The following is a 24,988-nucleotide window of genomic DNA, read 5'->3' as shown; positions in this document are numbered from 1 at the left end:
GAACCTACAAATCAGACAAGAATCCGTTAGAGTGGTTCACGAATACAACGTCAATTGGAACAGGTAGTGTGTTCTTTTTACCTCAATGGCTGCCTCGGGATTGATGGTCTCAGTCATTGGCTCAGGGTCGACCTGGTTAGTAATCGCGAGCGGGGCAGAGCTGCTTGAGCCAGTGGTTCTTCTTCTCTAAATCAGCTGAAGGTTATAAATATTGTTAGAACGTTTAGCATCTGTCGAAGAAAATCAAATCAGGGCGAGGCCTTACATGATTGAAGTCTATGGTGTCAGGATCATCCTCGTGATCACCAGGGCTAGAGCTTGTTCTCCCTCATTTACGGCTTTGAGAGGAGGAAGCACCAGCCGTGTTCTCGAAAACCTGCAACATGAACCAGTTAGTGGTTTTTCTTCAAGTGTTGAAACAAGAACTGTAAGAGTTCGAAGAGGTGTTAGGATCTTACCCTGGATGGGATAATTCTGACGGCATTTGGAATAGTCGCCCGCAGCAAGTCCTCATCCCCAGGAACCTCAGGATTCTCCTGCAGATACCTCATGAGCCCTGTCTGGAAGATATATTGGAAAATGACTCGCGAACGTTGTTCCCACTGACCAGAGTTGATTCTTTCCCACCATTGAGCGTAGGCCTCGTCAACACGAAAGCAGCGAAGGATACTCCCACTTGCTAGCACAAGAAGGAGAGTGGTTTGCAACTGTGACGGGGGCTGTTGGCCGGGGTTGGTGTCAATGACAGGGACCATAGGCTGGCGCCATGAGGAAAACAAATTCAGACTCTCGATAGGGGGGAAGGGAACCATTTGGATCATGCCTAGCTGCCTCGCGAATTGATGGGGGGCATAAAGTTCTACTCCGTTGCAGGGATGCCGGGGTAGATCCGCCATTGAGACAGCTTGTTCAAACAAATATCGACTCTCACCATCATAGCGTCTAAGGGTCAAGAATCCACCTCGGATGGCGCTAGGATGAGTACGGTCTAGCAGCAGTTGTGCGGAGTCAAGAACTGAAGCATCCAGGGTATAAAAATACTCAAAGCATGTTGCGTAGCGAAGGGGGAAGTTAGGCTCCAAACCAACAAATGCATTTCCTAATACTTCTGTTAGACAGAAGTCCCTGGCATTTTCATTTCGCAGCTGCAAAAAGTAGACCTGAATCCAGAGGTCTAGAATCCACATAGGCCCTGACAGACTGTGATAGTTTAGGGGTTCCAGGGAAAGTGCGCGCAGCATACGGTATACTTCTGCCAGGACTACTTGCGCTAAACCCACAATATGGCCATTGTACAGAATGGTCGCGAGCTGCAGGTGGTGTCCAGTCATCTTCTTGGAATTAGAACAGAACAGGAACTTGGTTAACCAAAATTCCAAGAAGGCAATACCAGCATTGGCTGTAGGATTGCGATCAAAACTGGAGATCCAGGAGCCATACGATTGGTAGATACCAACGTCGCGAGTGGCGGTAACCGGACATTCAGCATCAAAATAATCCTCATCTCTATAGGGCCGGGTACCAACTGGAAGACCTATGATAACATATATGTATGATAAAGATATACCCATTTGACCAAATTGAAATTCGAAGGTATTACATGCGGAATTCCAGAAGCAGGCAGCACTCATGATGGTACATTTGTTGCCTCCAACTCGAGCCAGTTTGAAAGAAAGGTCGATGCTCTCCAAGATTCCGGCCGCATGCCAAATGTCGCGATCGAGCAGGCGACGACCCGCGTAGCATAGCTGCATGGCTTCAGAAACTTGGGGCCATGCTCCGATAAGGGCATGGTGGTGGCTGTGCACTTGCCATCCTCTGAAGGTGGCTGGGGTGTTCCTGAAAGCAAGCGGAAGAGTTCGCGAACGATGGTGGTAGTCAGTGTCAACACGCTCCGGGATGCCGGCGAGAGAGGGACCCAAGTATGCCGTGCTGTCGTCAATCACTCCAATGGTGGTGCGATTGGTGGGTTCGTTGTTTGGGTAGTCGCGAAGAGGTCTTGCACCCGCCTGGGCATCACGTTGGTTGGGTTTTGGGACCATTGTTGTCAGGGAGTGAAAACTTCAAAAGAGGGCTTTCTGGAGTGTTTGAGGATAGAGCAATCAGGTTGGATAGATGTGTTGGGTTCGTGAATGCGATTTATATAGGAACCGAAAGGGTTTCTGAAATCGAAACTGATGGGTTCAGAGAGGAGTTGCGTTTGCTCGATTGGAACTGGTTTGAGTTTCGAAACAATAAGTGTTTCTCGCATACTTCAGCTCAAAAGGTTGTAGTGGTTTGAGGAGAAGGCGCGCGTCAGTTGGTGACGGGGGAATGTAAAGCGTTTCAGATTATTTTTAAAAAGATAACCGTTTGGGGTTTTCTTCTAGCCCTTTTCAATTTCGCGGGGTCTTCAATTTCAAGGCCTGGGGGGCAATGTTTGGGCCTAAAATAATACTCCGGTATTATCCAGACTACTTAGGCCTGTGGACCGGATATTTGGGGAAAGTATATCATAAAGCAAGATTTCCTTTAGCCCTGGTATTTGGAGAAAGTATATCGCGACAACCTCTAGCCCTGAGATTGCGGAAAAGAAGATGACAGAGCAAGATTCCCTGTCAAATTAGAGTGGAGGTAGGGGACTATCACCGCGTAGAATCTGAGTTAATTAAGGAAGGTGAATCTTAATCAACTAGGAGGTTCTGAGGACTTGATTCGCAAGAAAGAACAAGCTGTGTTCTCTATATAAAGGGGTTGAAGGCACAGAATAAGACACGCAACGTCAAACAAACTATCGCGCAACCGCATAGTCAAAATCTCCCAACGGAGTAAAAGTCCAATTAACTTCGGCAACCAAGTCTCCCATCGGAGCGGAGCTACCCAGATGTACGCCTCGCGCTGCATGTAGCAACAAGTCCGATTAACTTCGGCAATTCGAGTCAAGTCCATCGAGTCGCTAGCCTAGCTTCTAGCAAACCCAAAGCCTGCACTAGTCAGCAAATTTCATTCGCGAGAGAGTCCTACTATTAACGACACAGTATAAGCTCTGCTTTTCCCCAAGCGGTCAAAAGTAAGATCGGCCATCTACTTGAGGTGGAGTGAAAGGTACCTAGCAACTCCGGTTGTGTATAGGTCATTCGAACTTCAGCGGTTTATCAGCAACTGCGGAGCAATCGTCTGAGAAGAAGACAGTACGTGGAGCGTAAGCATTGTCAACCAAAGCACAGTTGTACCTAACTCAAAGGTACTGGCACGCCAACAACAAAAGAGAACGAAGGGGCTGAACCGTCCAGGGTTCGGTGCCGGGGCAGGCTGATTGTTCTCTGAGGAGAATCCGTTTTCCGAGCTCGAACATATGCAAAAATTTTCAATTTCATTCACTGATTAGTTTCATATGTTTACCTTCGTGAATCACTCTTCTCCCAAAACTGTACCTAGATCCTCCGTATGTAATGACCCGATTTTTTGGAATCAAATTATTTGAATTCTTTAGATTTAATAAAGTTTGTAAAATTAATAAACCGCATTGGTTTTGCTTCGCAACATTGTCAATTCGAAAACGGAACCGTCGTCGGAAATCTCAATGTCAAAAACGTTACGTTTCCGTGACGCGGGAGTTTATTTCTACTCCGTCGCTCGTTTACGAAAAATTCCTTCACGAAAGTTGTAGAGCTCGTCGATACGAGTTCGTGGACACATTACACGTCTTAATCGGATGTCGTGCGTGAAAGTTATTAACGACGAAATATAGTTTCCGATTTTGGAAATGGTTATAAAAAGAGAATTTTAGGGATTAGGGTTTCTATTTTCGGAAACCCTTCACCCTCGCAGCCAATCTCTCTCTCTCTTCTCTCTCTCTCTCTCTCTCCCCGATATTTCTCTCCCACAGAGAACGCCTCCGGCGATCTCCCAACCCAGGCCGCCGTGGCCATCACCGCCTGCCCCAGGAGCTTCGCGCGGTTGACCGCAGCAACCCTCGAGCTCTATACACCTCGCCTCGCCGCCATGAAGCCGCGCGATATCTCGAGCCCTCCTGCAATCCTCTCCAGCGTCTGCTTCATCGCCGGCGAAGACTAGCGCACGGGGACAGCTTGCCATCGCCACACCACACCCCCGGTGCCACCAGCGAGGCGATTGGAGCTCAACTCGCATCGCCGCCTCGCCGCTGCTCAATTTCGAATCCGCTAATATCTCGAGCTTTTCCAGCGACAATCTGACGGTTCCAAGGTCCAATCAAGGTGAGGGTTAGCTTAATGAGATTATTGTGGTTGTTTGTGGTTGATTTGAATTGATTTTGGGGAAGATCAGAGTAGGAGGAGATGAGGGAGGTACCGCCGCCTAGGGCGGCGCGTGTGGGAGCTTGAGGAGGGTAGGAGGCGGCCCTAGGCCGTGGGAAGGTAGAGGAGAAGAGAAGAAAGAGATTTGAGCGGCAGTGGGCAAGCCACGCGCGCCAGTTTGAGCAGCGCGTGGGCCCCATGCGCTGTCATTGTGGGCGGCGCGTGAGCGCCACGCACGGTTGCCGGAGGTGGCGCGTGAACCCCACGCGCCGTCACGTGCGGCGGCGCGTGAACAATAAATTTCAAACAGTAATTTTTTGTAAAAAGTGATTTCTGTACGGTAAATGTAAAATTATTTTACGTATGGTGAATGTAAAATTATTTTACGTACAGTATTTGTGAAAATAATTTCTGAAGGGTAAATCAGTAATTATTATTTATTGAGATAGTATTTACGATGGAATAGTACATGGTTATACATGAATATGTATATAGTATGTACTCGTACATGAATACGTAAATAGTATATACTCATACATGAATATGTAAATAGTATGTACTTGTACAGTAATACGTGAATAGTATATACGTGAACAGTATTTTTGTAAAAACGAAAAATTGCTGAACAGTTAAATATTAGTACTGTTTCGGTATTTGAGGTTTTACGCAACATTCTAATCACATCTTATGCAATCTAGGTGATCGACAACACAAGTAAGGATTGCTTTCGGAATTGCGGAAATAACGCTCAGGAAATTAAGGTGAGTAAAATCTCACAGTGACGAATCTACCTTTGCGGAGATTCATAATTACACTTGATTAAAAAGAATGAACTATGATATTTATATGATATAATGGATTGTGTATGTGTATAATTGGTAAAATAAGTACATATATATGGTTTGCTATATTATATACTGTCATAATTTCCGTTTGCGAATAAATTCATTTATAACGTTGATATTTATTTATTTGAGCATGTCACTTTGATTTGTACAATAACATGTGATGATTGTTTTGTACGTGGTTTTAACTTGAGTTATGTTAAAACGTTTTTGTTGTCTTCGGGCGTGTTGGCATGTCGGAATCTAGCCTTAGCCGGGCGACAATTACGATACAGTTAGAGGTCTAGTCTGTCTGCCGGTGTACTGTGTCATAAGAGGTAATAGATGGGTTACCGGCTTAGGAGTACCCATAGTTTTGGGATTATTGGGTGACATATGGGTTGCCCAATGCCCGGCGGCGTACTGCATGAGGGGTAACGGATGAGTACTTGGGTCTCATGAGTACCCGTATTTTAAATGTAATTTGGTAAACATATGGGTTGCCTGATTTCTCATGAGCACTTATATTTTCAGATATTATTGGACAACCAGATGGGCAGTCCTTTGACTCATGAGTACATTTATAATTGAATGTTTCAATGATTGCTCTTGTATTACTATACACGTTATTTTATTGTTTTACTCATACAAGCTGCAAAGCTTACCGGGTTTGTGTTTTACAATCCCGGTGCACTTATTCAATGGTGCATAGGATAGTTCCGCATGTGTGAATTAGCGGAATCGACGGACTACTCTGAGGTCTTCGAAGTTTATTTATTTATTTTGTAGTGAGGATTGTGAGGATTTTACATTTCCATTTGAAAATAATGTTTGAATCTTAATTTGGTTTTGTAATAATCCATTCGACTAAGTTGTACTATGAACTTAGTAATGTGACGATGAGATTATTTCAAATTATTGAGATTGTTTTTGAGTTTTCATGGCTTCGATTTTCGAGTTTCATATTCGAATTTTGGGGTCGTGACACCGTACCTTCCCAATGTTAGAATTTGATTTCTCTATCTTGTTATTGAACAAGATATGATTGAACCAATTTGAACAATTACTCTTGCAGTAGCAAGATGAGTATGAAGAACAAAATTATAGACTTGAAATAAAAACTGAACTTTTGCAGCTATTATAATTTTAGATCTAGAATTCTCCTTACATATTGATCAAACATCTCTACCCTTATATCGGAGAGTAAGTGAGATATTTAACCTACAAAATATCTTAGGAGAAGAATAGCAACTAGAATATAATTACACAAAATATCTAGGATTTTTAGCGGAAGAAACAGTAAGCATCAGCTGTGAAAATATCAGATTTTTCCAGCAGCAGATTCCTAGTCGCATCAGGAAAGTATTAACTTCAACACTCCCTCTTAAAACTGAATTGCTTCTTCACTCTAAGCAGCCCTCTTAGATATTCAAATCTTTCTCTTGGCAGTGTCTTGGTGAAGATATCTGCAACTTAGTCTTCAGTATTGCAATATATCAAATCAACTTCATTCTCTTCAACTGCATCTCTTATGTAGTGAAATTTCAGAGCAATGTGCTTTGCCCTGCTGTGATAAACTGGATTCTTGCTCATAGTAATTGCAGACTTGTTATCACTGAGAACAGTTGTTGCAGACTCTTGCTTCTCACCAAAGTCATTCATGACTCTTCTAAGCCAAATTGTATGTGAAGTAGCAATTGATGCAGTCACATACTCAGCTTTATCTATTGATAAGGCCATTGATTTTTGCTTCTTTGAAGCCCAAGAGAATACACCAGTCCCTAGTGTGAAAGTATATCTAGATGTACTTTTCAAATCATCAACACTGCCTCCCCAATCACGGTCACAAAAGCCAAAGAGTTTTAGTTCCACATTACTCTTATATATAATTCCAAAGTCCATAGTGCCTTGGATGTATCTCAGGATTCTTTTAGCAGCTCTATAGTGAATCTTGGTATGACTCTGCATGAATCTGGACATCAAGCTTGCATCATACATTATATATGGCCTTGTTGCAGTCAAGTATACCAAGCTTCCCACTATACTTTTGTATAAACTCTCATATGCACTACCACTTTCCATCTTCTTTTTTAAAAAAATTCATTGACAACTAGAGGAGTAGCCATAAGATTACATCCTAGCATCTTAAACTTCTCTAAAATTACCTTTGCATATTTTTTATGTGAGATAAAAATTCCTTCCACAGCTTGAACTATCTCAGATTCTCAGTTCCCAGAAAATAATGCAATATTCCCAAATCACTATTTCATCTTTCAACATCATATCAGACTTGAAATCAGAAATTATTTTTTCACAACTTCCAGTAAATACTAATTCATCAACATATAAGGAGACAATAAGTATACTTGAAATACCTTCAGTTTTGGTGTAGTGAACATGTTCATTCTCACTTCTTTGAAACCCTCTCTCTGTGAAATAGGAATTGATTTCACCATACCAAGCTCTTGTTACTTGTTTCAAGCCATATAGAGCTTTCTTCAACTTGTACACTTTCTGTTTTTTTTTTGTCTTTTATGATGAAACCTTGTGGTTGCTCCACAAAAAATTCTTCTTTTAGCACTCCATTTAGAAATGCATACTTGACATCCAACTGGTGTAGATACTAGCATTTTTGTGCAGCAATAGAAATCAGACCTCTTATAGTCTCATGCCTTGCCACTGGTGCAAAAGTTTCATTGAAATCAACTCCAGGTATCTGTGAATACCCTTTTGCCACCAATCTTGCTTTGTTTCTTGCCACAAAACCATCTGCATTCAGTTTGTTTGAGTTTGGTGTAGACTGAGCCTCAGAATTTGTAGGTGAGGGTGAGGACTGTGAGGTGGATTAAGTTCCAGCTCTTCTGAACCTTCTTGTTCATCTTGAACAATTGCTTTCTTAAATCGGATTGTGTAATTTTTCCAATATCAAGATGAATTCTCATTGAAAAGAACATCTTTTGCAACTATCAGTTTTTCTTTTTCCAAACTGTAGAGCCTATAGCCCTTTGTATGTGAACTGTACCCCATGAAAACACATTTTTCACTTGTCTCATCCAACTTTGTTCTCAGTTCTTCAGGAATGTGAGCATAGCAAATACATCCAAGCACCCTCAGGTGATTCACACTTGGCTTTCTTTCACTCCAATCTTCAAATAGAGTCATTCCTTGCACAACCACTGTAGGATGTCTGTTCATTAAGTACACAACAGTATTAACTGCTACACCCCAATATTCTAGAGGTACTCTCTTTTCATACAACATGGATTTGACCATTTCCACAATTGTTCTATTTTTCTCTCAGTCACTCCATTTTGTTGAGGTGTGTAACTCACTGTAACTCACTATAAATATTTTCCCTTCCACTTTTTCTGTTTGGTTTTGAACTAGATGGCTCACTAGTTTTTGGGTTTAGACTGAGTGTTTGCAAATCTTTTTTTGTTGGTTCATCATGACTAGCTAACCTCTGATCAAAAGCTTTCAATGTCCCCACTAAGTCATGAACTTCTAGTTTAGAAATATCCCTACCTAGCTCCCTCTATAATACTCACTATAGCATCATACTTTATGTTCAAACTCATAAGGATCTTCTCAACTATTATTTCCTCAGTCAAGGGTGCATTGTAAGTTTTTCAACATATTAACAATGCTAGTTACTTTAGTACAATAAACATCTAGCAAGTCAGAATCACTCATTTTTGCATATTCAAACTCTCTCCTTAAGGATTGAATTTTAACAGCTCTAACCTTATGAGAACCTTTCTATTCCAGCTTCAGAACTTCCCATGCTGCTTTAGTTGTCCTCTTGTTTGAGATCAAAGGAAAGATATCATATGAAACTAAATTTTGCAGAAAACCAAGGGCTTTTTCTTGACTTGACTTTTCAGTTCACTTCTTTGTGCTACTTTGAAGGCTTCCAATTCTAATGTTGTTGGAACTTTGCAACTTTCATGCACATAGCTCAGCAGATCTCGACCAAGAAACATCGTCTCCATCTTGATCATTCAGTAATCAAAGTTCACTCCTGTAAAGATAGGAATTTTGACTAATTCATCTGATTGACCCATCTCAATAGCAGTAGAAAAATTTTGTGTTTGTTTGTTTTTATTTTATTTTATTTTAATCTCTTCTAGCAGGTGATACACTCAATTGATATTGATAAAAAAGGCTCTGATACCATGTTAGAATTTGATTTCTCTATCTTGTTATTGAACAAGATATGATTGAACCAATTTGAACAATCACTCTTGCGGTAGCAAGATGAGTATGAAGAACAAAATTATAGACTTGAAATGAAAACTGAACTTTTGCGAATGGTGTTGTAGTGCACCGAGGAGGGACTGTAGCTTGCAAAGCCGTCGTCGTATTGGGATGGGTAGCAGTGCTTTGGTGAGAAACGATATTTGACGAAAACAACAATGGCATGGATTGTGGAGGTGAACTTGCGGCAAATGGTGTTGTAGTGAACCGAAGAGGGGTTGTAGGTTGCAAAGCCGCCGGCATGAAAGTAAAGAATGATGGGAAGAGACGAGGACAAGGGCTCATTTTTGACGGGGACGAAGAGATGGAACCAGAGACTACGAGTGGAGTCGACGACCACGTCGGAGGAGATGACGACGTTTGTGGACTTCGGTGAGGCCTTGAGGTCGACAAAATTGAGGAGACGGCAGTTGATGATGCCGTCAAGGCGAAAGGCAGCCTCCTTAACTTTTAACACTAGCGTCAACGCTAGATGAGTCTTCCACGAGAGTGAAGCCAATCCGGCAATCCCAACGAGGAGGAGGGTTTGGGTGGTGATTCTACACCTGGCGTCATCGTTTTGGTCGATAATTGTCATGCCAAAGGCAACAAGCTTTACTGTTTTTTGGTATGATGCTGCACTATCCTATACATTTTTTATGGATTGTGATTTCTTATGTTTCTTTTTTTTTTTTTGATTCTAATTTGTGGTTTGCATGGTTCCAAATGTCCAACTATTCCTTTAAGTTATATAACTACTTTAACCATTAACTTGATGTACGTATAATCTAGAACCTAACTGAAAGCCATTCAATATCAATGATTCAGTTTCATTTCATCTATGATCTATGCTACAAAGTCTACAAAAATGAACTCATTACCAAAGTTATGCACTATAATACGTATAGGATCAATGGCAATGTACTAGATGTTGTACAATCCTCATAACATGCCAGTACATACAAAGGTATACAGTTCAATTACCCCAAATTCAAGAAAAAGAGGAACGCTGATCATTATAGTTTGCTCGGTCATGAATTACATTGACATACTAGACCGTGTATTTGTCAATTACTACTGGACTAAATTTCATTAATTTACCTACCATTGAGGTTAGAAAATTGAGCAAACATAGCGGTTCCAGATTGGTCATTAATTATCTGTTCTGTTGGCAGGGCTTTTTCCTCCTCTAATATAGAAGCTGGGCGAGGTGCGGCGGCAGTAGAAGCAGCAACAACATCAGCTGAGGAGGCAGGTGCAACATCAGCTGAGGGGTTGGAGTTGGTGTTGTCCTCTTCGCCCTTTGCTTCTGTGAATGCCTCTTGAAGTTGCAGGGCATACTCCAAGTTCCATAGCACATCTCCCATTGTGGGCCTATCCACACCGTGCTCTAATAAGCACTTCTCAGCAGCCTCACCAAACTTCTTCATGGACTCAGGGTTGATTGTTCCGATAAGGAGAGGGTCCACAATCTTTTCCAACAAGCCCTTCCTCTTCCACTGCATTCCCCAGTCAGCCAAGTTAACTTGTTCTCTTGGTAGTGCAGGATTGATAGCAGGTCTAGCGCACAATGCCTCGAGCATGACAACTCCGAATGAGTAGACATCAGATTTGTCCGTCAATTGTTGTCTTCTAAAGTACTCAGGGTCTAAGTACCCAAAGCTTCCTTTCACTGCGGTACTGACATGGTTCTGTCCCATTGGCGCATCTTTAGATAAACCAAAATCAGCAACCTTAGCAGTGAATTGATCATCGAGAAGAATGTTTGTTGTCTTCACATCGCGGTGAATGATGCCTTGTGCTGTTCCTGTATGAAGGTAGTGAAGCCCACGAGCAGCGCCAATACAAATCTCTAACCTTTGCTTCCATGACAATGGTGGCAAGTCTTTACCGTATAGATGATCTCTAAATGGTCCATTTGACATGTACTCATAAACTAAGATCATCTCTTGGTTTTCGTCACAGTAGCCAATTAGGGAGACCAAATGCCTGTGTCTGAGCTTTGACAACATTTGTATTTCCGTTTGGAACTCTGTAATTCCTTGTTCAGATTGGGGGTTTCCTCTTTTAACAGCAACACTAGTCCCATCATCAATCACACCAAGATACACATTGCCAAATCCACCAACACCAATGATTTTGCTCGAATCAAAATTATTGGTAGCTTCCTGCAGCTCTGCAAAAGAGAAGAATCGGCCGAGACCCATTGTTCCAGAGTACATGCTCTTTCCCACTGAATTCTTACTTGACATAAAGCTGTTATCCCCAGCATGTACAGGGAGTAACCAAGAAGAGAAGCTGTTCCTTTTCTGCCAATCTTGAGGTCTCTTCTTCCATTTGTAAACCATTGCCCCAAGCCCTATAAAGGCTCCAAACATCAACCCAAATCCAACTGCAGCCACCGCTCCCTTGTGAACTCCACCTCCACTACTATCATTTGCCTCCTTTCCATCAACTCCGAACTCGCCATCCAAACTATTAACAGAATTGCTTATTTTCATCACCTCTAAGCCATTAAGAATGGCATCTTGTACACCATTTTGCAATTTTGACGGACCAATTTGGATTGTAACCATATCGTTTACCAATGACGAGTTAACCACGATGTCCTTGTAGAATGGAATTGCCAAACCGTTTACAGTTTGTGACAAATCCAATTCACTTATGGCCACGTATCCATTAATGTAGACATTGAAGAAAAGAGTACCAAGTGATTTGCTCACAATGTCGCAAAAATGCAATCGGATCAAGTAACCATATGCATTTTCAGCTTGAAAGGTCCATGTTACATTGAACTTTTGATTGCCGACGCCTGCATCAGCCATTTCTGCCGCCGTTGCATAAACTGTTGGTGGAGCTATTTGGGGTGTTAGCCCTTGAGGATACTTAATAGTCTTACTTTCAACCTTAGCAGTTTTGGCCATGTTCTTAGACTTGATGTATGCTTCATCCGGTAACCACATTCGTCCTAATGTGTCATTGACCGAGGTTACTAGGGGTCCTCCCATGTTAACTCTATACATTGTTTCATATCCAAAGTTGGACAACCCCCCTAATTGACTCATCGGTTGAAGGTTGTTAGCCGTGTCCCCGATGAGGTAATCAGGGGCCGAAACCACCTCTATTGCATTGATGAACGCTGCAGAGTTCTTCTGGGGAGAGAACTTGATTGAGAATATCTGCTCGGTCACATTGAGAAGGTATTCCTTTAAAATAGCTTTGTGGGTGTTGTTGTTAGAGGCCTCGTTGAAATTAAAATTATGGAGCAAAGTGTACTTTTCTGTGACGACATTGAAAGTTGTCTTCTGAAGATCAGAAACAGAGTTTTGAATGGGATAGAAATAGAGGCGAACCCAATGCCACCCTGGCCTTCCCATGTGAAACGTATAAGTGGCTTCATTTGTAAAAATCCTTGCATTAGAATATAGAGGAGAAGGCACATCTGCCTTGTCATCAGACACCTTGTTATCATCATTTGCTTTCAAATGTTGATTGGCTTGTGAATCCGTCTTGAACACCCTTCCATCGGGTAGCTTGGGAGGGTCTTTAGAACCACATGCAATGAGGAAGTTGTCTTGAGGGGTGAAGGTGGTGGGAGAAGATGGGTCAGACATGACAATGGTAGGGTTGTAGAGAAGTGCATAGAAAAAGACCAGGAGGATAGCCATCATATATCTACAAGATAATGATAATGATGGCAAGGAGGATAGGAAAAGATACTTCATTTTGCGTTTGTTTGGTGTCCTTTCTATCTCCATCCCTCCTGGGTGAGGAGGTTTGAGCAGAACTTGGAGAATGTATTGTTGAAAAAAACAGAGTTCTTTGTATCTATAATTGCTATTTTTCTTTTGTTGGAGTTTATTTATGTATATTTGTTTTTATTTTATTATATATTTTCAAGTGATTCTGTTATTGTTTCTTGTTGATTATAAGTGGAGAGGCGAAGGTGACAGCCGACAGAGGCTGTGAAATCCTAAGAATATGGCATTGCTTGTGGAGAGATATATATTTACCTTTACTTTAGAAGTTTGTTTTATTCTATTTTTAGTAATCCAAAGGGAAGTTTAGCGGTGAGCCGTAGAGACCAATTTTGAAATGGTAAAAAATTGTTTTTCTGTTCTCCTTTTTCCTCTAGAATCTATAGCTAAATCAGACTTTTGTGCAACGGAAGATTGCCTCCTCTATGACTAATACTTGAGCATTTTAGTAGATCAGAGATCGAAGTGCCATATAGGGATTATCTCTTTTGATTTATTATGAATATCATCAATATACAAACACACACATACAAGCTTTGTTAGCGAAGGATATCATTATTATTTCAACCGCGTTGATTTTCATAATTTGCCTCATTTATCGATCATATTTTTATATTATAGTTGTTTAATATTTATGTGTACATGTTAGGATTAAACATGATAAAAATAAATATTTATTTTAAATCGGTGCGGTTCGGTTTTTATTCTATTTAGAAAATGTTTAATCTTAATTCAGTTTGTTTATAAACAGTTTGGTATTTTCACGATCTTAATTAGTTCACAACTTTACATGAAGCGGTGAAGTTCACTATCCGGTTTAAACCTGATATGTTGCGGTTTCGTATTTCTTACCTTAATTTCTTTTTGTTTATTGTGCAATATGACTATGTTATGTGGTAAGACGCCTATGATTAGGGCTCGTCAATGGGCCGGGTCTGGCCCGGCCCGGCCCATGAGTGACGGGTCCGGGGCGGACCGGGCCGGGTCTTAATAAATTTAAATAAGTGGCGGGCCGGGCCGGGTTGGGTATTTCCAAAAATACGAAGATCCAAGCCCGCCCACCTAAGGCGGGCCTTGCGGGCTTTTACGGGCCGGGCCTTACGGGCTTGTATTTCTACTGTCCATTATTTCAGAGTCCTGTGACGAACATATAATCAAATAGAATATGATTAGAGAACTTAACATAGGATGAAAAGAGAGAGAGAGAGAGAGAGAGAGAGGTTGTTACCGATGAATCTCAAAAGAAAAAGAGAGGCGTTGTGAGAGACTGAGAGTCGTCCTAGCTCCAACGGAAGAGGTGGCTTCTCTGGAGAGTGAGAAAGCAGAGAGACTATTGAGTTAGTCTAGGTTTTGTTAGGAGGCGGCTTCTTTGGACTCTCTGGAGAGTGAGAGAGCAGAGAGACGAGTATTTGAGTTAATTAAGTTAGTATAGGTTTTGTTCGGAGACGGCTTCTCTGGAGTCTCGAGAGTGTCTAGGTTTTGTTAATTAACTTAGAAGTCTAGGTTTTGTTTTTTTTAAATGAGTGGTAGACAACCGGATAGCATCATAGCAAATTAGCAATATCATTAATTAAACATCATAGCAATATCATTAATTAAACATCAATGTATCACAACGGTAATTAGGTTATATACCTACAAATGTTACTTAATTAACTTGGGTTTTAGTCTTTATGGTATATTAGTGATGTTTTCGGTTTACCGAAAATTTCAACGGTCAAACGAAGTCTAAATTGGATGAAATTTTTACAGGGCCATTAAATATATATACCGATCACATCGGCTGGTGTCGATCGATCCCGAGAAGTTTCATAATGCAATATTTTTATTCTAAACCTAATATAAAGGTTATGATCCATTAGTACACACTTAGGTGATCACAACTCCAATTTGAAATATGATCGATCGACACCGGTAGATGTGATCGGTATATATATTTAGGGACCCCGTAAAAATTTCGTCTGTTTTGGACATTGTTTGACCGTCCATACTAACGGTCAACCAAAAAATAAGTGTTTTGACATATTAAAATCCTCATTAATCGGGGCTTTGCCAAATGGGTTTTCTCAGTGCGACTATGCACGATAGGTAAAAAAAATTAGGTGATTTCAGATATGCAAACAGTTTTCGGCGTTAGCATCTTTGCAATAGGTCCTCCCTTAGGGCATATTAGTGGTGTTTTCGGTTTACCAGAAATTTCGACGGTCAAACAAAGTCCGAATTGGATGAAATTTTTACAGGATCACTAAATATATATACCGATCACATCGGCTGGTGTTGATCTATTCCGATAAGTTTCTTTCATATAGTCACTTCATAATGTGATAGTTTTATTATAAACCTAATATAAATGTTATAATACATTAGTGGACACTTCGGTGATCGACAACTCAAATTCAAAATATGGTCGATCGACACCAGTAGATGTGATCGTTATATATATTTAAGGAACCCGTACAAAATTCGTCCGTTTTGGACATGGTTTGACCGTTCATACTAACGGTCAACTAAAAAAGAGGCGTTTTGACATATTGAAACCCCATTGACCGGGGCTTTGCCAAATAGATTTCTTCAGTTCGACCGCGCACGATAGGTAACAAAAATGAGGTGATTTCATATATGCAAACGGATTTTGGCATTTGCATATTTGTAATAGGTCCTCCCTTATGGCATATTAGTGGTGTTTTCAATTTACCGAAAATTCCGACGGTTAAACGAAGTCTAAATTGGATGAAATTTTTATAGGGTCACTAAATATATATACCAATCACATCGGCTGGTGTTGATCGATTCCAATAAGTTTCCTTCATATAGTCACTTCATAATGTGATAGTTTTATTATAAACCTAATATAAGGTTATATACATTAGTAAACACTTCAGCGATCGACAACTCAAATTCAAAATATGGTCGATCGACACCAGTAGATGTGATCGGTATATATATTTAGGGAACCCGTAAAAATTTCATCCGTTTTGGACATGGTTTGACCGTTCGTACCAACGGTCAACTAAAACAGAGGCGTTTTGACATATTTAAACCTCATTGACAGGGGCTTTGCCAAATAGATTTATTCAGTTCGACCACGCACTATAGGTAACAAAAATTAGGTGATTTCATATATGCAAACGGCTTTCAGCATTCGCATATTTGTAATAGGTCCTCCCTTAGGGCATAATAGTGGTGTTTTCGATTTATCAAAAATTCCGACGGTCAAACAAAGTCCGAATTGGATGAAAATTTTACAAGGTCACTAAATATATATATCAATCACATCGGCTGGTGTCGATTGATTCCAACAAGTTTATTTCATATAGTCGCTTCATAATGCGTTAGTTTTAATATAAACCTAATATAAAGTTTATGATACATTAGTAGACGCTTCGGTGATCAATAACTATAGTTCGAAATATGGTCGATCGACACTAGTAGATGTGATCGGTATATATATTTAGGGAACCCGTAAAAATTTCGTCCGTTTTGGATATTGTTTGACCGTCCGTAACTACGGTCAACAAAGAAAAAGACGTTTTGACATATTAAAATCCTCATTGACCGGGGCTTTGCCAAATTGGTTTTCTTGGTGCGACCACACACAATTGGTGACAAAAATTAGGTGATTTCAAATATGCAAACGACTTTTGGTGTTCGTATTTTAGTAATGGGTCTTCCCTTATGACATATTAGTGTTGTTTTCGGTTTACCGGAAATTCCGACGGTCAAACGAGTTCCGAATTGGATGAAATTTTTACAGGGTCACTAAATATATATGCCGATCATATATACTGGTGTTGATCGATCACAAGAAGTTTCCTTAATATAGTTGCTTCATAATGCAATAGTTTTATTATAAACCTAATAAAATATGTATGTATAATATTTTATTATTTGGCGGGCTTTTACGGGCCGGGCCTTGCGGGCTTTTAGCGGGCCGGGCCCACGGGCCGGGCCGGGTTTCACACCTCTAATTTAAGCCCGGCCCTCTACCCACGGAAGCGGGCTTTCTCGCGGGCCGGGTCGGGTAAAAGCCCGTCGGGCTTGCGGGCTTCCGCGGGCTAAATGATGAGACCTACCTATGATTACAAATTTATTTAATATTTCAGCATCATTCCGGTAAAATTCTTCTGGTTTTGCTAGATTTATACAGTACCTCATTTAGTTACTTTGCATCTAGTAGTGAGAGTGTAGTAAATAAGTAAAGCTTGCTTGCTCGATAATACAGCTCTTCCCCAATAAAAGGCAAAATGGGAAATTAAAAAACGAAGCTTTATTAGACGCAGCAGCTCTCAGATTTCTTCTTCTTCTTTCTCCCAAACACCTCGAGAGGAACTCATTTCTCTGACAGCCCAGCACCGCCGCGATGACGTCAACCGAGACGGAAGACGCCGTACGACGTCGCACTGCCGTAACGGACTACCGCAAGAGACTACTCCAGCATAAGGAGCTCGAATCCCGTGTCCGCGCAGGTCAGATTCTCCAAACCCTAATCCATCTTCTCCTATCGAACTGGAATTGTTTCCGATTAGTTAAATTTTAGGTCGTTTTGGTTCTCTAGGGTTTCGATTGAGCCGATTGGGGCTCTGATTTTGGTGCCCTAGATGTTGATTTTGGTTAGTGTAATTGCTGGGCAGTGGGTTTCTGTGTTTTGGGTAGATGTGAATTGGGAAATTTGAAATGGTGTGAGGATTGGTTTGGGTCTGAATTTGCTTGAATTGGGTTTTGCAGTGCGAGAAAACTTGCGAGGAGCTAAGAAGGAGTTTGGGAAAACTGAAGATGACTTGAAGTCGCTTCAAAGTGTTGGTCAGATTATTGGGGAAGTGCTGAGACCTCTTGATAATGAACGCTGTAAGTAAAGTTTGGGCCTTTCTTTGTTTGGAACATACTTTCTGGAAAATGTTGGTGATTATGAGCAGAAAATGGAAACTTTTGAGTATTTGTAAAGTTGTTTGGAGCAGAGTTTTGTGTTTGAGGAGTGTCGAAGTAATTGTGTTTGCTTTTGTTGTAACAGTGATAGTGAAGGCAAGTAGTGGCCCTCGGTATGTGGTTGGCTGTCGCAGTAAAGTGGACAAGGAGAAACTAACAGCGGGTACTCGTGTTGTTTTGGACATGACTACTCTGACTATCATGAGGGCTCTTCCGCGAGAGGTAATTGTGATTCTATTATTAATGATTGAATTTATATTGTATCTGCCTAGCCTTGAAAATTTTGCTTTATATGAATTGCAGGTTGATCCAGTAGTGTATAATATGCTTCATGAAGATCCTGGTAATGTTAGCTACTCTGCTGTGGGAGGGCTAGGAGATCAGATCCGAGAGCTTAGGGAATCTATAGAGCTGCCTCTAATGAACCCTGAGCTCTTCCTTAGAGTGGGCATCAAACCTCCTAAGGTATGTTTTGCGTAGTATTTGTTGATGGAGTACTATGAGTGACATGTTCAGTAATCTATCATGCTTACACTAGTAATGTTATCATTTAAGAAGGATTCTAACTTATCTAATTGAATTGGTTCAGGGTGTTCTTCTCTATGGACCTCCGGGAACAGGGAAGACTTTGCTAGCCAGAGCAATTGCAAGTAACATAGATGCTAACTTTCTGAAGGTTAGGTTTTTGTGTCTGTGGCTTTATACTGAGGTTTCCCTTTCTTTGCTGTTAGCATGCTTATTATTCTTGTTTGCTCATACATACTGATTCTTGTGATTGTAGGTTGTATCAAGTGCCATTATTGATAAGTATATTGGTGAGAGTGCAAGATTGATCAGGGAAATGTTTGGTTATGCTCGTGATCACCAGGTTGGTGCTTGAAATCTGTTCGGTGTTTTCTCTGTATATTACTGTTAGCAGGCATACCTTATTTTTTGATTCCATGTTTAGCCCTGTATCATTTTTATGGACGAGATCGATGCTATTGGTGGACGGCGTTTTAGTGAAGGGACCAGTGCAGATCGTGAAATCCAGCGGACACTCATGGAGTTGCTTAACCAATTAGATGGATTTGATCAACTTGGAAAGGTACTTGAGTCGTCATTGATTTTGTTGATTATTCTGATGCAAAACTATTCATCTAGTCCTCCTGTAAGAGACATGTGAGAAATCACACTAGGCATGTTTTTATGGTTTCTGTAGGTGAAAATGATCATGGCAACAAATAGACCTGATGTTCTAGATCCTGCTCTTCTTCGACCAGGGAGACTGGATAGGAAAATAGAGATACCATTGCCTAATGAACAGTCAAGAATGGAAATTCTTAAAATCCATGCTGCTGGTATAGCTAAACATGGGGAAATTGATTACGAGGCAGTCGTGAAGCTTGCTGAGGTGAGCATCAAATGCTTCCCTATTGGAAAAAAAATATTTCCATCCTTATCCCTAACATGAATTGTCTTTGTTTCAGGGCTTTAATGGAGCAGATCTGCGGAATGTCTGCACTGAAGCTGGGATGTCCGCTATCCGTGCTGAACGCGATTACGTCATTCATGAAGATTTTATGAAGGTGATGTGTTGAATAGACTATGATACACTTATGAAAAATAATGAACAAAGTATGAGATGAACTGAACCTAATTAAATGCCAGCAAGCCGTCACCAGTTAATCATGTGCCTGAATTGTGATGCATGCAGCCTGTTATAGGCATTCCTGAAAAATGAGGATGTACATATTGGATCCTAAGTCCATCTACTAACAACAATGGAATAACATGGTATTGTTTAGGATTGTCTGGTTTATGTTTTTTTTGGGTAAAAAACAATGCTGGAACTGCTTTACCCTGAACGTGAGGGAATGAATCTGGCTAGACACGTATGCCTTAACATTCATAGTTAACAAAAATGTATAAAACTTACCGATGAGGTCATTTGGATATAATCTGGGTTGTGGAATAGCTTTGTTTTCCCATCAGTGCCTAACCAGTTCACCGACTACCTTACTTGAGCTTTTCAAACCAAGATCTTTCCCTTCAGTTATCTGAACTTGTAATTTATTCTTTTATTTTATGGTCAACTATATATTGTGACATACACGATTTTCTGTGGCATAAATTGGCAAGTAGAACGATACTGACTTAGTTCATAATGTATCAGGCTGTAAGAAAATTGAACGAAGCCAAGAAACTGGAATCTAGTGCACACTACAATGCTGATTTTGGGAAGGAATGAGGCAGACTTTGAATCAATCTAAAGAGTTGCTACGAGAAATTTCAAGCATCTGCTTTCAATTGGACTTTATCATGAAATGTGGAATGTGGTACTGCAATATAGGTTCCAAAAAAAATCTTTTACCGCTGTTCCGGTTCTCTTGGACAACATTTACTTCTGAGATCTTTAGATTTTCATATTATTATTGTTGGGACAGTCTGTTTGCTTAGTTTACTGTACTTTTGAGACATCTTCTGTAGTTAATATCAGTGGTGGCTCGCAATGAAAGTGTTTCTCTTATCTTTACACGAGTCATAACCTGTCGATTGATCTATTTCGTTATATGCTAAATGAACTCTTTTTTTTCTGATTTTCTTTTAGTTGATCATAAATTTATTATCAGGTAATTAAACTGTAAACAAAAATTTATGCATCGTGTGATGATACCCTTTGATGATTTTATAATCTTGCCTCTCGCAAATCGGTTGATATCAATTGCTACCTTGGTAGGTTCTGTATGGATGTTTACTGTATTTTTATCTACCAAGGGACAGCTACCTTGGTAATTGGTTTTGTATGGATGTTTACTGTATTTTATATGTTAAGGGACAGACAATTGGTGACACTGCTTATCCTTCCTCAGACGGTGCTTCTGTTTTTCTTATTCGAGTTTCTGGAGTTTCTGTCAATATTTTAGTTCAATTTGCACTAGAGATGCCTAAATTTTCAACGATTTTTATGCAACTCTTTTCGTAGATTATCCTTTAAATTTGTTTTTTTATTAATTTATTCTCTTATATTCTCACCTCCATCTACTTTACAAGCCGGTTGAAACACAGGCCAACTGTGGAAGGAAGATAAAAGTAGATTGCCAACTGTGAGGTGGTTGCATGATGGCGGGTTTGGTTGTGAAAGCCATATAGTAGTTCTTGGTTGAGGCAGGTCTGTTTCGAAGAATAGTTCTTCTTGGTTGTACCTTAGTTGGGATGTTAAGGCCATACTTCGAACAACATTTGTAAAGGTTGTGAGATGGAACAATTTAGAACTATAGCTGGCAAGTTCTCAAACGAATTTGATTCAGATGGAACCCACGATCTGATAGTGAGGCTGTGAGATGATGGTACAAGAACAGAGATGCGCAACGTAAGCATCTTGCTCCGTAAGCATCTCGTTGTCTCCATTTTCTCTCGGTCTCTCATAGTCCCCTCCAACCCTCTGTTGCTGATGCTGAAAGTATCGTGGTCAAGGCAATCCGGCCATCCGGGATGGTGCAACTGACGCCAATCTGAATCATGCAAATGGATATATACGGTGTCAATGGAACCAGAGATATCAACTCTACAAAATGAGCCCCAATCTGCATTTGAGACAAGGTGGCACAATGCTGCAGTTTCCACCATAATTTCACAAGCGAAAACAAAGTCATGAGAAGAGGATGGAGATGCAGCAGTAGGAGCAAGAGCTTGCGAAGCATATAGCCGTGGAGGATGATGATGAATTTTCAGACGTGCATATACATTACTTCAATGTCCAGCGGTGTGATTGGGCAATCAGGGTCCATGAAAAATAATATTTTTTGTTTTTGTATTTGTTTTTTGTTTTTGTTTTCTGTTTTACGAGAGGTATAATCCTTTTCTTTTGCAGTAAGAAATCTTCTTCTATGAAAAGGAGTAGCACAAATTTGTTTTCCTTATAAAGGCTGAACCTTCATTAGTCCTGCATTTAATTGGCTCCTAAACAAAATTAAATTAAATCTAAAATTCTCTCTTGGCACTTTCCGTCTTCCATTAATTTTCAAATTTATCTCAAGCTATTGCATCCTCTCTCGTCTTCCACAGTCCATCGTTTCTTTTCGTCTTCTGGTGAAAAGCAAAAATAGGTATTCCTCCATGTTCTTCATCTGTTACTGTTAATTGTTTATGCAACTACGATTTTTGATATCCCTTGTTTCATGATAAACAAGTTAATTGTTATTGATCTTAAACCCTGAACCCTAAAGCCTTTTATTCGATCAGTTTCTGCTTCAATGACGACACATGTGGATTACCGCACGAAGTTACTAGCACAAAAGGCACTGCAAGCTGAAGTAAAGCAAGGTTAGATTGCTTACCAAAACCCTTATCCCTCGTATAGAATTGGTTTCTTTTTCTTCTTTTTGCTTACAGAAATAGATTTGTCTATATTGTTGTATTGTAAATATGTAATAGCAAGTTGCAGGGTTTGCATTATGAATTTCAATAGACCAATCCCGTTCTGAATGTTTGATTAATTTATATATTTTCTTTCGGTCTTGTTTTCTAACATGTATTCATATATTGTACAATTTGTTGTAATAGATTGAAAGAGAATTGAAAATTGGATTTATGTTTTGTTTTGTTTCGATTGGATAATATTCAGTAAGAGATCGACTGAGGTCTGCAAAGAAGGAATATGAGAAAACAGAAGATGATTTGAAGTCCTTGCAAAGTGTAGGACAGATTGTAGGGGAAGTTCTGTCACAGCTCGATGATGGACGGGGTACGAATTCTTTTTTCCTTTTGGTACTTGTCGTGATTGCATAATAAGTTTTCAACCAGTTTGTTCTAGTGACTAGTAATATTGAATTCTTGCAGTTGTTAGAAACTTAGAATTTTTAGTCTGAATATGAGAATTGGCTAGTAACTAGTAAAGGGGAGGAGCAAAGTTGAACTTGCAATTGATCATAAGCTATATATTAGGCTTAACTGTTGTAAATAGCTTAGTAAGAGCAGTATATTTGGTTTGCATTCTGTGTCTGAGTGGGAGTAACAATCTTTTTGTTTCATTGCTTCAGTGTTAGTGAAGGCAAGTAGTGGCCCTCGGTATGTGGTAGGCTGTCGCACTAAAATCCCCAGAGAAAAACTTGCATCGGGCACTCGTGTAGTTTTGGACATCACTACTTTGACTATCATGAGGCCTCTTCCAAGAGAAGTAATTATCGTCTAATTTCCATCACTTTAGTACAATTCCACCAGAAAAACCTTTTTTGTAGCTTTCACTTTTCTTACAAGATCTTGTTTTCCAGGTTGATCCAGTTGTGTATAATATGCTTCAAGAAGATCCAGGTAATGTTAGCTACTCGTCTGTGGGAGGTCTGTCTGATCAGATACGAGATCTTAGGGAATCTATAGAATTGCCTTTGATGAACCCCGAGCTCTTCCTTAGAGTGGGGATCAAACCTCCCAAGGGTGTTCTTCTCTATGGACCTCCGGGAACAGGAAAGACATTACTGGCTAGAGCCATTGCCAGCAATATAGATGCTAATTTTTTGAAGGTGAGTAGTACATTTTTCTTGTTTTTCAACTTTAACTACTATAATTAAAGCTTTTGTATCTGTCTATTTACATGTTTACACTATTATCCACGAGTATAGGTTGTCTCAAGCGCTATTGTCGATAAATACATTGGTGAGAGTGCAAGAATGATAAGGGAAATGTTCAATTACGCTCGTGATCACCAGGTATTTGGAGCTTAAATCCATTGAGCAATTTTCACATATATATTACTGTTCTAAAAGAAAATATGCTTATTCTTGTTCACTTGGTGTCTAGCCTTGTATCATTTTTATGGACGAGATTGATGCAATTGGTGGAGCACGTTTGAGTGAAGGCACTAGTTCAGACAGAGAAGTGCAGAGAACCCTCATGGAGTTGCTTAACCAGCTAGATGGATTCGATCAGCTTGGAAAAGTATGTATTTCGGAGTTCGGACTTAGTTAAAACCAAGCTAAGCATGTGTCATGCTACCATATGCTGTCATGTTTTGATGAATAATTGTTGGTTTTAATTTGATCTCTTAGGTAAAAATCATAATGGCGACCAATAGACCTGATACTTTAGATTCTGCACTACTCCGCCCTGGGCGTCTAGACCGGAAGATAGAGATTCCATTGCCTAATGAACAGTCAAGAATGGAAATTCTAAAGATCCATGTTGCTGGGATAGCGAAACATGGGGAAATTGATTATGAGGCGATTGTTAGGCTTGCTGAGGTTTGCACCATATACTAGTCTAGCTCACTAAGTAGTTATAATCATATATCATCTGCATCTTTTACCAATTACATGCGTTGTCTTTGTTTCAGGGCTTTAATGGGGCTGATCTACGAAACATATGTACTGAAGCTGGGATGTTTGCCATACGTGCTGAGAGAGATTATGTCGTTCAAGAAGACTTCATGAAGGTAAATGTTAGTTCAAAATTTAACAGCGTAAATGGAGCAAAATGGTTTCATATTTAATTCTTTGTTGCATGAACTTTTATACGTTTGTCCTAATGTTTCAGGCTGTCAGAAAATTGAACGATGCCAAGAAGCTCGAGTCCAGGGCTCACTACAATTTTGGGAAAGATAAGTGATTGATGTTGTCCTAATGTTTCAGGCTGTCAGAAAATTGAATGATGCCTATAGTAGTTTTCCTATTCAACTTGTAATATGAATTTATATTAATGCGACTGTCACAGTAACGTTTGCTACTGTAATGAGTATAGATTGTTAAAACTTGGAACTTATGCTCACTACTGTAATGTGACTGTCACCTCTGTCTGCAAGTCATTGAAGACCTCGCAGCCTTTAATATGTCATCCAAGTTCTATGATCGTCATGAAGTTGCTCCCCAGAAAAGCGAAATGAAATCCCATTTTAACATCCTCTTTTGTTTCTTTTTATGACATTGATGGGATAAGACACTTTTGTAGAGTACTAATTAGCTGAGAAAATATGTTCAGTTGTAAGAGATGAATCAATCTTTCGGTTGGTCATAAGAAA

At 40.1% G+C, this 24,988-nt stretch overlaps 4 protein-coding genes across 5 annotated transcripts; 2 read left to right on the top strand and 2 right to left on the bottom strand.

The window, feature by feature from the left end:
- Positions 1-9,356: 9,356 nt before the first annotated feature.
- LOC126783865 (probable carboxylesterase 18) lies at positions 9,357-9,914 on the bottom strand. Its single transcript, XM_050509390.1, has one exon. It carries the CDS (start codon positions 9,912-9,914, stop codon positions 9,357-9,359), a length of 558 nt encoding a protein of 185 aa, XP_050365347.1.
- Positions 9,915-10,413: 499 nt separating this feature from the next.
- LOC126783871 (probable receptor-like protein kinase At4g39110) lies at positions 10,414-13,074 on the bottom strand. Of its 2 annotated transcripts, XM_050509400.1 has the most exons (2): positions 10,555-13,074; positions 10,414-10,476 (listed from the first exon to the last, which is right to left on the bottom strand). In XM_050509400.1, the coding sequence occupies exons 1-2, from the start codon at positions 13,072-13,074 to the stop codon at positions 10,414-10,416; spliced, it is 2,583 nt and encodes an 860-aa protein (XP_050365357.1). The 2 variants fall into 2 exon arrangements, with proteins under 2 accessions (XP_050365357.1, XP_050365356.1); XM_050509399.1 differs by having other exon boundaries at positions 10,414-13,074.
- Positions 13,075-17,318: 4,244 nt separating this feature from the next.
- Positions 17,319-20,512, top strand: LOC126783885 (26S proteasome regulatory subunit 10B homolog A). The gene is made up of 10 exons (XM_050509422.1): positions 17,319-17,540; positions 17,800-17,919; positions 18,083-18,219; positions 18,301-18,462; positions 18,587-18,673; positions 18,779-18,865; positions 18,947-19,084; positions 19,199-19,390; positions 19,467-19,565; positions 20,153-20,512. Exons 1-10 carry the CDS (start codon positions 17,435-17,437, stop codon positions 20,225-20,227), a joined length of 1,203 nt encoding a protein of 400 aa, XP_050365379.1. The 5' UTR covers positions 17,319-17,434; the 3' UTR covers positions 20,228-20,512.
- A 1,720-nt stretch (positions 20,513-22,232) lies between these two features.
- On the top strand, positions 22,233-24,652 carry LOC126783864 (26S proteasome regulatory subunit S10B homolog B-like). Its single transcript, XM_050509388.1, has 9 exons — positions 22,233-22,302; positions 22,604-22,723; positions 23,019-23,155; positions 23,250-23,498; positions 23,598-23,684; positions 23,776-23,913; positions 24,024-24,215; positions 24,308-24,406; positions 24,508-24,652. The coding sequence occupies exons 1-9, from the start codon at positions 22,233-22,235 to the stop codon at positions 24,577-24,579; spliced, it is 1,164 nt and encodes a 387-aa protein (XP_050365345.1). The 3' UTR covers positions 24,580-24,652.
- The last annotated feature ends 336 nt before the right edge of the window (positions 24,653-24,988 follow it).

Source organism: Argentina anserina, chromosome 2 (genome assembly GCF_933775445.1).
Source record: "Argentina anserina chromosome 2, drPotAnse1.1, whole genome shotgun sequence".
Lineage (NCBI taxonomy): Eukaryota > Viridiplantae > Streptophyta > Magnoliopsida > Rosales > Rosaceae > Argentina > Argentina anserina.
The sequence above is the reverse complement of the archived record's forward strand: the minus strand, read 5'-3'. Positions and strand labels throughout refer to the sequence as shown.

Bases quoted from the DNA above. Each gene is read 5' to 3' on its own strand.
- LOC126783865 (XM_050509390.1), bottom strand. From the start codon at position 9,914: ATGACAATTATCGACCAAAACGATGACGCCAGGTGTAGAATCACCACC.
- LOC126783871 (XM_050509399.1), bottom strand. From the start codon at position 13,074: ATGGAGATAGAAAGGACACCAAACAAACGCAAAATGAAGTATCTTTTC.
- LOC126783885 (XM_050509422.1), top strand. From the start codon at position 17,435: ATGACGTCAACCGAGACGGAAGACGCCGTACGACGTCGCACTGCCGTA. The intron at 19,391-19,466 runs GTGAGCATCAAA...TCTTTGTTTCAG, and splicing joins CAGTCGTGAAGCTTGCTGAG to GGCTTTAATGGAGCAGATCT. The intron at 19,566-20,152 runs GTGATGTGTTGA...ATAATGTATCAG, and splicing joins TTCATGAAGATTTTATGAAG to GCTGTAAGAAAATTGAACGA.
- LOC126783864 (XM_050509388.1), top strand. From the start codon at position 22,233: ATGACGACACATGTGGATTACCGCACGAAGTTACTAGCACAAAAGGCA. The intron at 22,724-23,018 runs GTACGAATTCTT...TCATTGCTTCAG, and splicing joins ACAGCTCGATGATGGACGGG to TGTTAGTGAAGGCAAGTAGT. The intron at 24,407-24,507 runs GTAAATGTTAGT...CTAATGTTTCAG, and splicing joins TTCAAGAAGACTTCATGAAG to GCTGTCAGAAAATTGAACGA.